This window comes from Erinaceus europaeus, chromosome 16 (assembly GCF_950295315.1).
Source record: "Erinaceus europaeus chromosome 16, mEriEur2.1, whole genome shotgun sequence".
Classification (NCBI taxonomy): Eukaryota; Metazoa; Chordata; class Mammalia; order Eulipotyphla; family Erinaceidae; genus Erinaceus; species Erinaceus europaeus.
The window spans coordinates 12,334,421-12,346,921 of NC_080177.1; the positions used below are offsets into that span (position 1 = coordinate 12,334,421).

The following is a 12,501-nucleotide window of genomic DNA, read 5'->3' on the forward strand; positions in this document are numbered from 1 at the left end:
TCAGAGGAGGGGATGGGATATGGAGATTGGGTGGTGGGAATTGTGTGGAGCTGTACCCCTCCTATCCTACACATTGTTAATGTGTCCTTTCTTAAATTAAAAAAAAAAAAGAAAGGAAAAAAAAAAGAAAGAAAGAGGGAAGGAAAGGCAGGCAATCATGGACTACAAGCACCACTGTGCTGGTATAACTGTCTCACCTTGTAGCTTTGGCAGCTACCATACCTCAAAGACAGAAGACTGGGCAACTATCAGCTGTATTTATTAGACATTAATATTTTGACATCTGTTTCCGTATATTTTCTTCATTATCCTTGACAAAGTCATTGAAGCCTCCCATTGTCAGCTTTATTTGTCTTTCAAATTAATCAGTGCTTGCACTGTAAAGAAAAAGATTACAAGTCTAGAGAACCAAGAATGTTCTCAACATTCCCTCAATCTCTCTTTCTCTCTGTGTGTGTGTGTGTTTTCGCTCTATATCCATCTTTCATTAAAAAAATATTTTTAAATAACAAGTAAATAATTTTTAAAAGTTTACAGGCAGGGGTAGATAGCATAATGGTTATGCAAAGAGACTCTCATGCCTGAGACTCCAAAGTCCCAAGTTTAATCCCTATACCACCATAAACCAAAGCTGCTCAGTACTCTGGTTAAAAAAAAAAAAGTTTGCTGGAAGGGGTGAAATCATGCAAATGTGGAGCTCCAGTGATAACCCTGGCAGCAAAAAGTGAAATAAAATATTTCTTTCTGTCTGCCTAGCTTAGCCTGACAATAAATAGGGCTGACTGACAGAGAAGTCTATAATTCATAAACCGAGATCTTTTGGGTGTTGGGGATAGTGGGTGCTCATAAACTTTCTTTTTTTTAATTTTTCTTTATTTTTTTATTTTTCTTTTTTATTTTTTTGCTCATAAACTTTCTGCTCACTGTCTAATCTCCCTAGCCATCCAACTTGAGTCTGAGGCCCTACTGTTCTGATCTTAAATGTGACTGACCTTCATAAACAACAAGCATGTATAAATGTGGTAAACTGTTCAAATCAAGAAAAGAGCCTGTTTTTGTCCAATTTCCCAACAACTGGACTGGAATACTCTCCTCTTGAGAAACAAGTTTTCAGACTTCATAAAATTAAGGTGTCCCAGGGCCGGATGGTGGCACATCTGGTTGAGCACACATGTTACCATGTGCAAGGGCCTAGGTTCAGGCCCCTGGCCCTCACTTGCAGGCAGAAAGCTTCTGAAACAAGGAAGGAGGGCTGCAGATGTATCTCCTTCTTTCTCCTTCTCTATCTCCCCTTCCCTCTCAATTTCTGTCTCTGTCCAGTAAATAACTAACTAAATAAAATATATTTTTAAAAAATATTAAGATGTCTCTTGACTGGAGAAGCAAACCTTTCAGGTTTTTTCTAGGTTAAAAGAAATCAGGATAGGGAGTCAGGCTGTAGCGCAGCGAGTTAAGCGCACATGGCGTGAAGTGCAAGGACCAGCTTCACAGGCGGTGAATCCGGTCTGCAGGTGTCTCTCTTTCTCTCCCCTCTCTCTGTTTTCCCCTCCTCTCTCCATTTCTCTCTGTCCTATCTAACAATGACAACATCAATAACAACAGTAATAATAACTACAACAGCAATGAAAAACAAGGACAACAAAAGGGAAAATAAATAAATAAATATTTAAAAAATTTAAAAAAGAAATCAGGATATATGCTCAGAAAGTGACATGGGATTGCCTTTTTTATACAGGTATGAAATGGAACTTCAGAAGCTGGGGAGACAGCATAGTGGTTATGCAGAGACTCTCATGCCTGAGGCTCCAAAGTCCCAGGTTCAATCCCCTGCACCATCATAAACCAGAGCTGAGTAGTGCTTTGATAAAAAAAAAAGAAAAGAAAAGAAAAGAAAAAAACAGAAGTTGGAAAGACAAAGCAGTGAATACTCTTTTCATTCTTCCTCATTTTATAACCGCTCCAATATACTTAGTCCCTGATTTCCATGACTGCCCTAAATTCCTTACCTGCAAAGTCCTGCAACTGCTTACGTTCCTCGAGGTTATACTGAAGGCTTTCTAGCAATTCGAAATATCGGAAGAGTGAATCCCTAGGCCAAACGACACGTTCATCTTGATCCATATCCATCAGCCCAGGTAGATTCTGGTGCACATGAGTCTCCCAGTCCAAATTAGCTGCATCTTCTTTAAAAAAACATTGCCAGATGGATGAATGTTGGGTAAGTACTTATAAATACTCCAATGGGGTACGGGGAGGGTTGGGGGAGAGAGAGAGTGAAAGAATAGGAATTGGGGAGATAAATATTTATTTTTTTTAATATTTAAATAAATATTTTTTAAAAATTGGGGAGAGAAAGATCTACTACGAGAGCATTTTTTACAAGAAACAAAAGAGCCACAAAGAAAGTAATTTTAAAAAGTAATTAAGGGGAATCGGGCGGTAGCACAGCGGGTTAAGTGCATGTGGCACAAAGCACAAAGACCGGCACAAGGATCCAGGTTTGAGCCCCTGGCTCCCCACCTACAGGGGGGTCGCTATACAGGCGGTGAAGCAGGTCTGCAGGTGTCTATCCTTCTCTCTCCCTCCCTGTGTTCCCCTCCTCTCTCCATTTCTCTCTGTCCTACCCAACAACGATGACATCAATAACAACAAGAATAACTACAACGATAAAACAAGGGCAACGAAAAGGAAATAAATATTTTAAAAAAACACTAAAAAAATTGAAAAAAAAATTAAGATCAGAAAATTAGACTGGTGGGGGAAGAGGGAAACTGGGAAGTTGACATCGTGCAAGAGCTTCTCTTAAGACTGGAAATTTCTTGTAGAGAAGTCTGCATTCAAATGAAAGAAACCAGGGGGCCAGATGGTGGCATACTTGGTTAAATAGCACAAGGAACTGGGTTCAAGCCCCTGGTCCCACCTACAGGGGGAAACTTCAGCATCAATAAAGCAGGGCTGCAGGTGTCTTTGTTTCTTTCCCTCTCTTGCTCCCCTCCATCTCAACTTCTCTCTGTTCTATCAAAATAAAGTTTAAAAAATAACAATATTTGGAGTAGAGCACCAAAGAAAAAACCCTGGGTGAAAGACGAAGGTGAATGTTCAGCTTCACGGGGGGGGGGGGGGGGGGGATGGGACACAGTCTTTTGGTGGTGGGAATGGTGTTTATGTACACTCCTATCAATTTGCAGTCATATAAATCACTATTTAATTAATATGAGAGGGGGAAATTGAATAAATATCTCAAACTTTTAAAGCACAGACTGAGTCTTTTTAATACATAGGCTGAGTCTTTGATATGTTGACTCTCTTAAAAGCTTAGTCCAGGGAGAACAAAAGCAACTGGTGGCATAGCTATATGCAAACAATGTCAAAGGACATGAAATACAGTGAGGGTGTGTATGATACAGCAAATCCTAACAAAGGGATTCTTCAAAGTTAACTCAATTGCCAAACAATGTGATTATTGCAATAACTATCTATTGCCTTCTTAAACCCTTAGACAATGGAATCTCCCACTTCATCTATAGAGCCTATGTTTCTCCCAATCCTGGAACCTCTGGGGTGGAGCTCACTTCCCTGCAAGCTTCTCTCAAGTCAGGCCAAATGATATTGCATCCACCAGCCCCAGCCTAATCAATGCAATGAGTACCACCTCGGCATGCTTCACTTCTGTGTACAGAGACATCAGGCATGTATTGCCAACCCTTCACCCTCATCACTCGGGTGAGACCTTTCCTTTCATAGTATTCTCTAATTCCATTCCAGGAGGTTCACTTCCTAACAAAGTCCCAAAACCTAGATAAAGGCCAGGTCCCATAAGATAGAGCATATGTTCACAGGTATCCATAAATTAGGGCAAAATATATACCTGAAAGCAAAAAATACATAATAGTCTTTAGTGAGTCAGTATCAAGTTCATAATGAAATAGTGTCCACTTAGACTTAGATACCCTACTCAGCTACTTCCTATTACAGTTCTCTCACTTACTCCAAAGCTAACCTTAGCAGAGCAAGGACTGCAAAAGCTGAATAAGGGCAAGAGACTGGCAGACTTTAACGATGACTCTTTAGTCACTATCAGGCCATTCCACCAGCTGGGGCCATAATCAGGGAGTCCTGAGTCTCCCAAACAGACTTGATGGGCCTAGACCTCAAATAAATCCTTCTCTCCATTGTTACTGGTCATCTCTATCAGGAACAACAAAATAGACCCCTTTGTGGGCCCCCATAGGACCTTGCCCTCAACCTGGATCAACAATGGTAGAGAATGGACAACATATTCTATGTTAAACCTGATAAAGAAGGGTCGATACTGGGGCAGCATGGAATGTTCCTACTCATGACCACAGAATGTGAGCTCAGATCTAGAGGGATGCAGAAGTAACACAGGCTCCTAAGCTAATTATGGGCCCCAGATCACATCAAATTGATGGGGTTTATAGTATTATTGATATCCCTTTCCCATATCAGGGAGCTACTCTCTTCCCTGATCCAGCATTCTGGTCCTTTTCCCAGCCATGACATCATATCCCCAGACAATTAGGATTCACCTGCATATCAGATTTCAGGCTCAGGAAAAAAAAAAAAAAAAACCACACTAGTATAGCTACAGGCCCTTTGAAATATAACTAAAATATGCCTACTAGCTATCTACAAAATGGAGGACCCCCCAACGCTTCACCTGCACTATTCCAGCCTTTAGGTCCATGATTAGTCAACAATTTGTTTGGCTTTGTATGTTAACTCTCTTTTCAGCCACCAGGTTCCAGATGCTAACAGGATTCGACCAGACTTCCCTGGACAGACAACCCCACCAATGTGCCTTGGAGCTCCACTTTCCCAGAGCCCTTCCCCACTAGGGAAAGAGAGAGACAGGATGGGAGTATGGATCGACCTGTCAACGCCCATGTTCAGTGGGGAAGCAATTACAGAAGCCAGACCTTCCACCTTCTGCATCCCACAATGATCTTGGGTCCATACTCCCAGAGGGTTAAAGAATAGGAAAGTTATCAGGGGAGGGGATGGTATACGGAAGTCTGGTGGTGGGAATTGTGCGAAGCTGTACCTCTCTTATCCTATGGTTTTGTCAATGTTTCCTTTTTATACATAAAAAATTAAAAAATATAACAATAAATGCTTTAAACAAATGGAAGAAACCACTGCTTACCAGCAGAGTCAGAATCTCCGTAATCAGAAGAGTAGGATGAAAAGGAGGAGGAGGAAGAAGAGGAGGAGGAGGAGGAGAAAAAAGGAACGGAGAGAAGAGGTTGAGGAACTGCCTTCCCCTCTTCTACCAATTCCTCTTCTGGTGCTGATACAGCCTTTCTTGCTTTTTCTTCATTGGCACTATCATCCTGAGTAACATCTGATGCATTGAAATGTTCCTCTCGTTGGCTGGAATATCTGTAAGAGAAAGCAGAAATTTTACTGCTTTAATTACATTTACAAAACAAGATCAGTTCTCTTCTTATTCTGCTCCTAGTCTTAGGTCTGCCCCCAAACTGGGATTTAAGGCAAAGAGAGCCAAACTGAAACAGGGATGGCAACAGCTGAAAGCTGAAAGGAGAACTTTGCTGAAGAAGTGGTAGCAGCTACATTGAACAGACACTGGTACTGCAGAGGACTGGAGGAACAGACAGCCTCTGAACTGATTCCTGTTACTCTTGTCCTGGTTACTCTGCTCCAGCCACAATGGCTTCCTTGCTATTTCTCAAATACCTCAGGCATATTTTTGGTTTATGATTTTTTTTTTTTTTGCCTCCAGGGTTATCGCTGGGGCTTGGTGCCTGCAGTATACTAATCCACTGCTCCTGGAGGCTATATTTTCCCTTTTGTTGCCCTTGTTGTTTATAGTTGTTGTTTTTATTATTGTTGTTGTCATTGCTGTCATTGTTTTTAGATAGGACATATATAAATTGAGAGAAGCGGGGAAGACAGAAAAAGGGAGAGAAAGAAAGACACCTGCAGACCTGCTTCACCGCTTGTGAAGCGACCCCCCTCCCCTGCAGGTGGGGCCAGGGGCTTGAACGGAGATCCTTGCAACTGCCCTTGTGCTTTGTGCCATGTGCACTTAACCCACTGTGCTACCATCTGGCCCCGGTTTATGATCTTTACACTAGTTATCCTAGTCCCTCAACCAGCAACAACGCTTCCCATAGATACTCACCTGGTAAGCCCCTCATCTTCTCTAAGACTTAGTTCAAATGTTACCTTAAGATGTGGCTACTCTTTTTCCCATGCTTAAAATTACAACCCATCTGCAACTACTCTGTACTCCGATCCCTTTAGCCTAGCTACCTTTTGTATTTCATAGTGCTTATCATAGTCTAACATATAGATTTACTTACGTTAAATGCCTATTGCTTACAGTCTCTCTCTACTGGTATACAACTTCATGAGAGCTAGCATTGCTGTCTATATTCTGTTCACTGGTAAATCCCAAGTACCTAATAAGTACTCAATAGTTATTTGTTGAATGGATGAACACCTTCCTTATTTCTCCCACTCAGGGTCTAGCATAGCATCTGTTTCATGAAAGACACACACATGTAATGGTTTCTTGTGATTGTTGTAACGTATTACCATGAACTCCATAGCTAAAGACAACAAAAATCTATTCTCTCACAGTTCTGGAAGCCAAAAGCTTGAACTCATCATTTTAGCTTTTGGCTGCATTACTTTATTCTCATTGTTGTTGTTGTTGTTGTTATTATTATTATTATTTTGCCTCCAGGGTTATCATTGGCGCTATGAATCCACTGCTCCCGGCGGCCATTTTTTCCATTTTGTTGAAGTTGTTATTGTTGTCATTGCTGTCATTGTTGTTATCGCTGTTGTTGCTGGATAGGACAGAGAGAAATCAAGACGGGGGGAAGATAGAGAGGGAGAGAGAAAGATAGACACCTGAAGACCGGCTTCACCACTTGTGAAACAACCCCCCTGGCAGGTGGGGAGCCAGGGGCTCCAACCAGGATCTTTATGCCAGTCCTTGCGCTTCACGCCATGAGTACTTAACCCTAGTGCACCACTGCCTGACCCCCCCTTTTTTTATTATTTGTTTTTTTATTGGATAGAGACAGAGAGAAGTTGAGAGGAAGGGGAAGATAGCGAGAGGCCAAGAGATAACTGCAGCCCTGTTTCGCCACTCGTGAAACTTTCTGCCTGTGTGTGTGTGGGGTAACAGGGGCTTGAACCCAGGTCCTTGGACACTGTAATGTGAGCACTTAACCAGGTATGGCACTGTCTGGCCCCCATCACTTCCTTCTCTATCTCTACCATTACCCTTCACTGTCTTTCTCTCTGCCCACCCCCCAACCCCCAACTGATATAGACAGAGAATGTGAGACTACAGCATCAAAGTTTCCTTCAGAGCTGTAGGAGCTAATGTTGTTTTTGCCGGGCTGGCTTCACGGGCGGGTAACAGACGACCAGGGACTCATGGTTGAGCTGTAGGCAGTATCTCTTTATTCATGCAGGACGCAGCACAATCTAAGCCGAGCTAAGCTAAACTCAAGGTACAGTATCATAAAACTCACAATGCTGTCTTTATATATACTTGCCAAGTAAGGTGGAAACAGGATGTGACATAGAGAGGGTGGAGAGAAAAGTGACTGGTGAAAATCAGAGTGTGACAAGGAGGGGGCGGAACAGGCGAGAATCCTATCACTGAACCACCAATGCCCTGGAGGGAGGGTGGAACTTGTTTACAGTGGTTATGTAAATAGAATGAAGTGGTTATGTAAATAGAATAGTGTTAAGCAGGGGGGATTTAAACCAAATGAAACAGAAGGGGTCTCATGCATACCAACAAGCTAAGCTCAAACCTGGGCTACAGAGTTGGCAAGGCAGCACACTATCCACGTTAGCTATTTCACTGACCCTATATCTTTTAATCTCCTGTACTTTAAAAGGACGTTGAAAAGAGCGGGACCACCGGCTGTCGAAGGGTAGCATTTGGCTATCATGCAAGGGATGAGCAATTGAAAAATGGGTGATGTTGAGAAGGGCAAGAAGATTTTTGTCCAGAAATGTGCCCTGTGCCATACCATGGAAAAGGGAGGCAAACACAAGACTGGAGCAAATCTCCATGGTCTCTTTGGACGAAAGACAGGTCAGGCTGCTGGATTCTCTTACACAGATGCCAACAAGAACAAAGGCATCACGGGAGTCAGGCGGTAGCGCAGCGGGTTAAGCGCACATGGTGCAAAACGCAAAGACGGGTGGAAGGATCCTGGTTTGAACACCCCTCCCCCGCGCTCCCCACCTGCAGGGGAGTCGCTTCACAAGTGGTAAGGCAGGTCTGCAGGTGTCTATCTTTCTCTCCCCTCTGTCTTTCCCTCCTCTCTCCATTTCTCTCTGTCCTAGCCAACAACAATGACAACAATAATAATAACCACAACAATAAAAACATGGGCAACAAAAGGGAATAAATAAATAAATGCTTTGAAAAAAATTTAAAAAACAAAAAGAACAAAGGCATCACTTGGGGAGAGGAGACACTGATGGAGTACTTGGAGAATCCCAAGAAGTACATCCCTGGGACAAAAATTATCTTCGCTGGCATCAAGAAGTCTGAAAGAGCAGAGTTGATAGCTTATCTCAAAAAAGCGACTAATGGGTAATAGGTGGCACTGCCTTATTTATTACAGAATAGAAATGTCTCTGACTTGTTTATGTGTACCATATTTAAATTGATCTCATACACCAGAATTCAGATCATGGGTGGCAGATAGAATGCTTTTGTCAGACAATCCTTATTTAAATAAGATTGGCTTGTGGCTAAATGAATATGATCAGTGTTCTGGATTTTGATAACTCCAGTTTAGCAACTGCAATCACCTTTTCTTTGTAAAAATATAATTGGATTTGTGCTCAAATTTTCAAAGATGCTGAATGCCATCACAAAACTTACAGGAGATAGGTTTTGTGTTTAGATTTATATAACTGGCTGATGTAATTAAATACTGTGGAAATCCTTTCACTGTCTGAGAACAAAGAAATACTGACCTATGTTTCAAGTTGTGTTCTTTAGCTGGGTAAAAACAGGGAGGGCTGCAAATGCATTAGCAGTATCCACTTTGTTCCTTTGATCTCAAATATGCCACTTGAATTAAGATCTCATGCCTTTAAAATGCTGCCTTTTATCAATGAAAGGCATTTTAGTGTAATTTGTGTATAATATCAAATAAAGACTATTTAATACTTTTTTTAAAAGGACCTTTAAGGCTCACTTAAATAATCTACGATGATCACTTCTCAAGGTCCTTAACCACATCTGCAAAGACTTTTCGCTCCAAATAAGGTCATGTTTCACAGGCACCAGGGACGTAGAATATAGATTGTTACTTTTTTTTTGGGGGGGAGGTACCATTCAGCCCATTATAATAAATATAATGACTGAATTAATCATCTTTGATCTCCTACTCTCTCCTAGTTCACATGTGTTCATCCCAATCCACATATGCATTCCTAACCTGACATCCACTTTGCTCAAACTTGACTTCTGTGCATCAGGAGCAAGGTTTTGTCGCCTGCAAAAGAAAATATATATAAGAAGCAGCAGTGTGGAAAGAGGAAAAAAAATCAGATCATAAAGAAAACTGAGTAGGGAGAACAAATTCTAGTAAAGGGATAAAAAGAAAAGTGTGGAAATCTCAACAATGACTAAAAGATAAAACAGGGGCCAGGTGGTGGCACACCTGGTTGAGCACACGTATTACAATGCACGAGGACCCAGGTTCGAGCCCCTGGTCCCCACTTTCAGGGAGAAAGCTTCATGAGTGGTGAAGCAGGGCTGCAGGTGTCTCTCTGTCTCTCTCTCTATCACTTTCTTCCCTCTTGATTTCTGGCTGTCTCTATCCAGTAAATAAAGATAATAAAAATATTTTAAGCTAAAAAAAGAGATAAAACAATAATCTAAAGCTGAGACATTCTAACCCTGGGGCAAAACTATCTGTCACAGAGGGGAGAAAAAAAATGTCAAAGACAAGGAGTTGAAACAGGAAATGAGTCCCTCGGAAGCCCTTCAGGTTGGTTTAGAAAACACCTTTGGGGGCCAGGCAGTGAACACCTGGTTAAGTGCACAGGTTACCTTGTGCAAGGACCCCTGGTCCCCACCTGCAGGAGGAAGCTTCACAAGTGGTGAATAAAGCAGAGCTGCAGGTCTGCTCTCTTCATCTCTATCTTCCCCTCCTTTCTCAATTTCTGTCTCTATCTAATAACAAATTAAAACTATTTAAAAAAATACCTTTGGGGAGTTGGGCTGTAACACAGCAGGTTAAGTACTGGTGGCACAAAGCAAAAGGACCTGCATAAGAATCCCGGTTCGAACCCCCGGCTCCCCACCTGCAGGGGAGTTGATTCACAGGTGGTGAAGCAGGTCTGCAGGTGTCTATCTTTCTCTCCCCCTCTCTGTCTTCCCCTCCTCTCTCCATTTCTCTCTGTCTTACCCAGCAACAACAACATCAATAACAACTACAATAATAACTATAACAACAATGAAAAACAACAAGGGCAACAAAAGGGAAAATAAATAAAATTAAAAAAAATACCTTTGGATGATCTGCCGTTTGAACATATCTGCTTTGTGCTGAACCTCCAAATGTGTCATCTCCTCATTCAGCTCATTCCTGATATTCTGGAAATTAGTAACTGAACCCCCCCTGAAGACCATTAGGAGATAGGGCATGCATCAGGATGCCGGCCAGGCTTCCCTAGACTGAAGACCTCACCAATGTGTCCTGGAGCTCTGCTTCCCCAGAGACCCACCCTACTAGGGAAAGAGAGAGGCAGACTGGGAGTATGGACCGACCAGTCAACATCCATGTTCAGCGGGGAAGCAATTACAGAAGCCAGACCTTCCACCCTCTGCAACCCACAACGACCCTGGGTCCATGCTCCCAGAGGGATAGAGAATGGGAAAGCTATCAGGGAAGGAGATGGGATATGGAGATTGGGTGGTAGGAATTGTGTGGAGTTGTACCCCTCCTACCCTATGGTTTTGTTAATTTATCCTTTCTTAAATAAAAAATAAATTTAAAAAAAAGAAAAGAAAAAAAAGGAGAGGGCATGGTAGTGGCTAGATCTGGGGGGGGGGGGGGGTGAGGGCTTGGGTTGGGAAAAACCAAGTGAAATATCTTGGCTTTCAGTCTAATTTCTTCCCAACTATGCTTTCCCACCTAGTTCCACCACTTCGATGCTTACCCATCATGGCTACTATGATATTTCGAAAGATAATAGAGCCAAGGAGCAACCAAAGGATGACATAGATGCTGCTGAAAATGCGGCTGGTTTCAGACACCTTCCAGGTATCCTGAAGCAGAGCATACCAGTGGTCCATGGTGAAGAGAATGAACACTGTCATTAGAGAATTTAGCACATCCCTAAAGAAAGCGTAGGTTGTATAAACGAGGGATAAGAGATGCAGACTTCTCAAAAAGTGCATTGCTCTGGTTCTTCAATCCAACACAGAAACATCTCTTTATAGTTTGCTCTGACTTTGGCTCCTTTCACAACATACTTAATTTTTCAGCTAATCATTCTTCAATTTGAGGTTGTTTTTATAGTTTTTCCTTCACATGAATATCCCCTACTATTTCATTCATACCTATGGCACAGTAGGTATTTGGTAAATACATACTGCCTGAATTTTTTTTAACAGTGGATGAATCGCCAGCTATATATCACTTATTGCAAGCTAATTCCTCACTGGTATCTGGACTTCACCTAACAACTCACAAAGGTAGCAAAAATAATTCCTATTTAGTTTGCCACTGTGAACTGGTAATTAAATAGATGGATATGTGATATAAACACATGTGATCCCAAATAATGAACATAATGAATATAGAACAAAATACCTCAGAGAAATAACTATTTTTCCTTCTTTATTCTCTGTACACAACTTATTGAGACAACTGAGCCTGAATAAGATGAGTTTAGGATTTTCTTAACTCTCTTAGCAATCTACCTGCTGGTCTAAGAGAACTGAGAGATGCTGAAAAATTTGAATTCCAGTTCATAAACAACATTATCTCTTTAAATCCAAAATTGCTTTTCTATTAGTAATCAGTGGTCTCTAGACAAAAAAAAAAAAAAGATATGTTTTCTTTTCTTTCTTTTCTTTAAAAGTAATTCCCTTTATTAGTATCTCAATAAAATGTGTGGCACCTAGGTAAACTTTTTATCAGTGTTTTACTTTTGAATTAGTGTAGATAGGTACAAGTGTGATCCCTCCATCTGGAAATTGGGGTTAAAACCAATGACCATGGCCAGGTGGTGGTGCACTAGGTTGAGTGCACATGTTACAATGCACAAGGACCCGGGTTCAAGCCTCCAGTCCCCACCTGCAGGCTTTTTAAGCAGTGAAGCGGTGTTGTAGGTCTCTCTCCCCCTCTTTATCTCCCCCATCCCTCTCGATTTCTGGCTTTCTCTATCCAACACATAAATAAAGATAATTTAAACAATTAAAAAGGGGGTCGGGCAGTAGCGCAGTTCGGGGTT

General features: G+C 41.7%; 1 protein-coding gene across 1 annotated transcript in view; it reads right to left on the reverse strand.

The window, feature by feature from the left end:
* Positions 1-243: 243 nt before the first annotated feature.
* The window catches only part of CATSPER2 (cation channel sperm associated 2), a 25,240-nt gene continuing 12,982 nt past the window's right edge, over positions 244-12,501 (reverse strand). Inside the window, exons 8-13 of the mRNA XM_060174534.1 lie at positions 11,203-11,381; positions 10,551-10,650; positions 9,474-9,530; positions 5,168-5,403; positions 2,007-2,183; positions 244-377 (exon numbers count right to left, since the gene is read on the reverse strand). Of these exons, the coding sequence (XP_060030517.1) occupies positions 346-377; positions 2,007-2,183; positions 5,168-5,403; positions 9,474-9,530; positions 10,551-10,650; positions 11,203-11,381 (781 nt within the window). The 3' untranslated portion in view covers positions 244-345. The remainder of the gene's footprint in view (positions 378-2,006; positions 2,184-5,167; positions 5,404-9,473; positions 9,531-10,550; positions 10,651-11,202; positions 11,382-12,501) is intronic.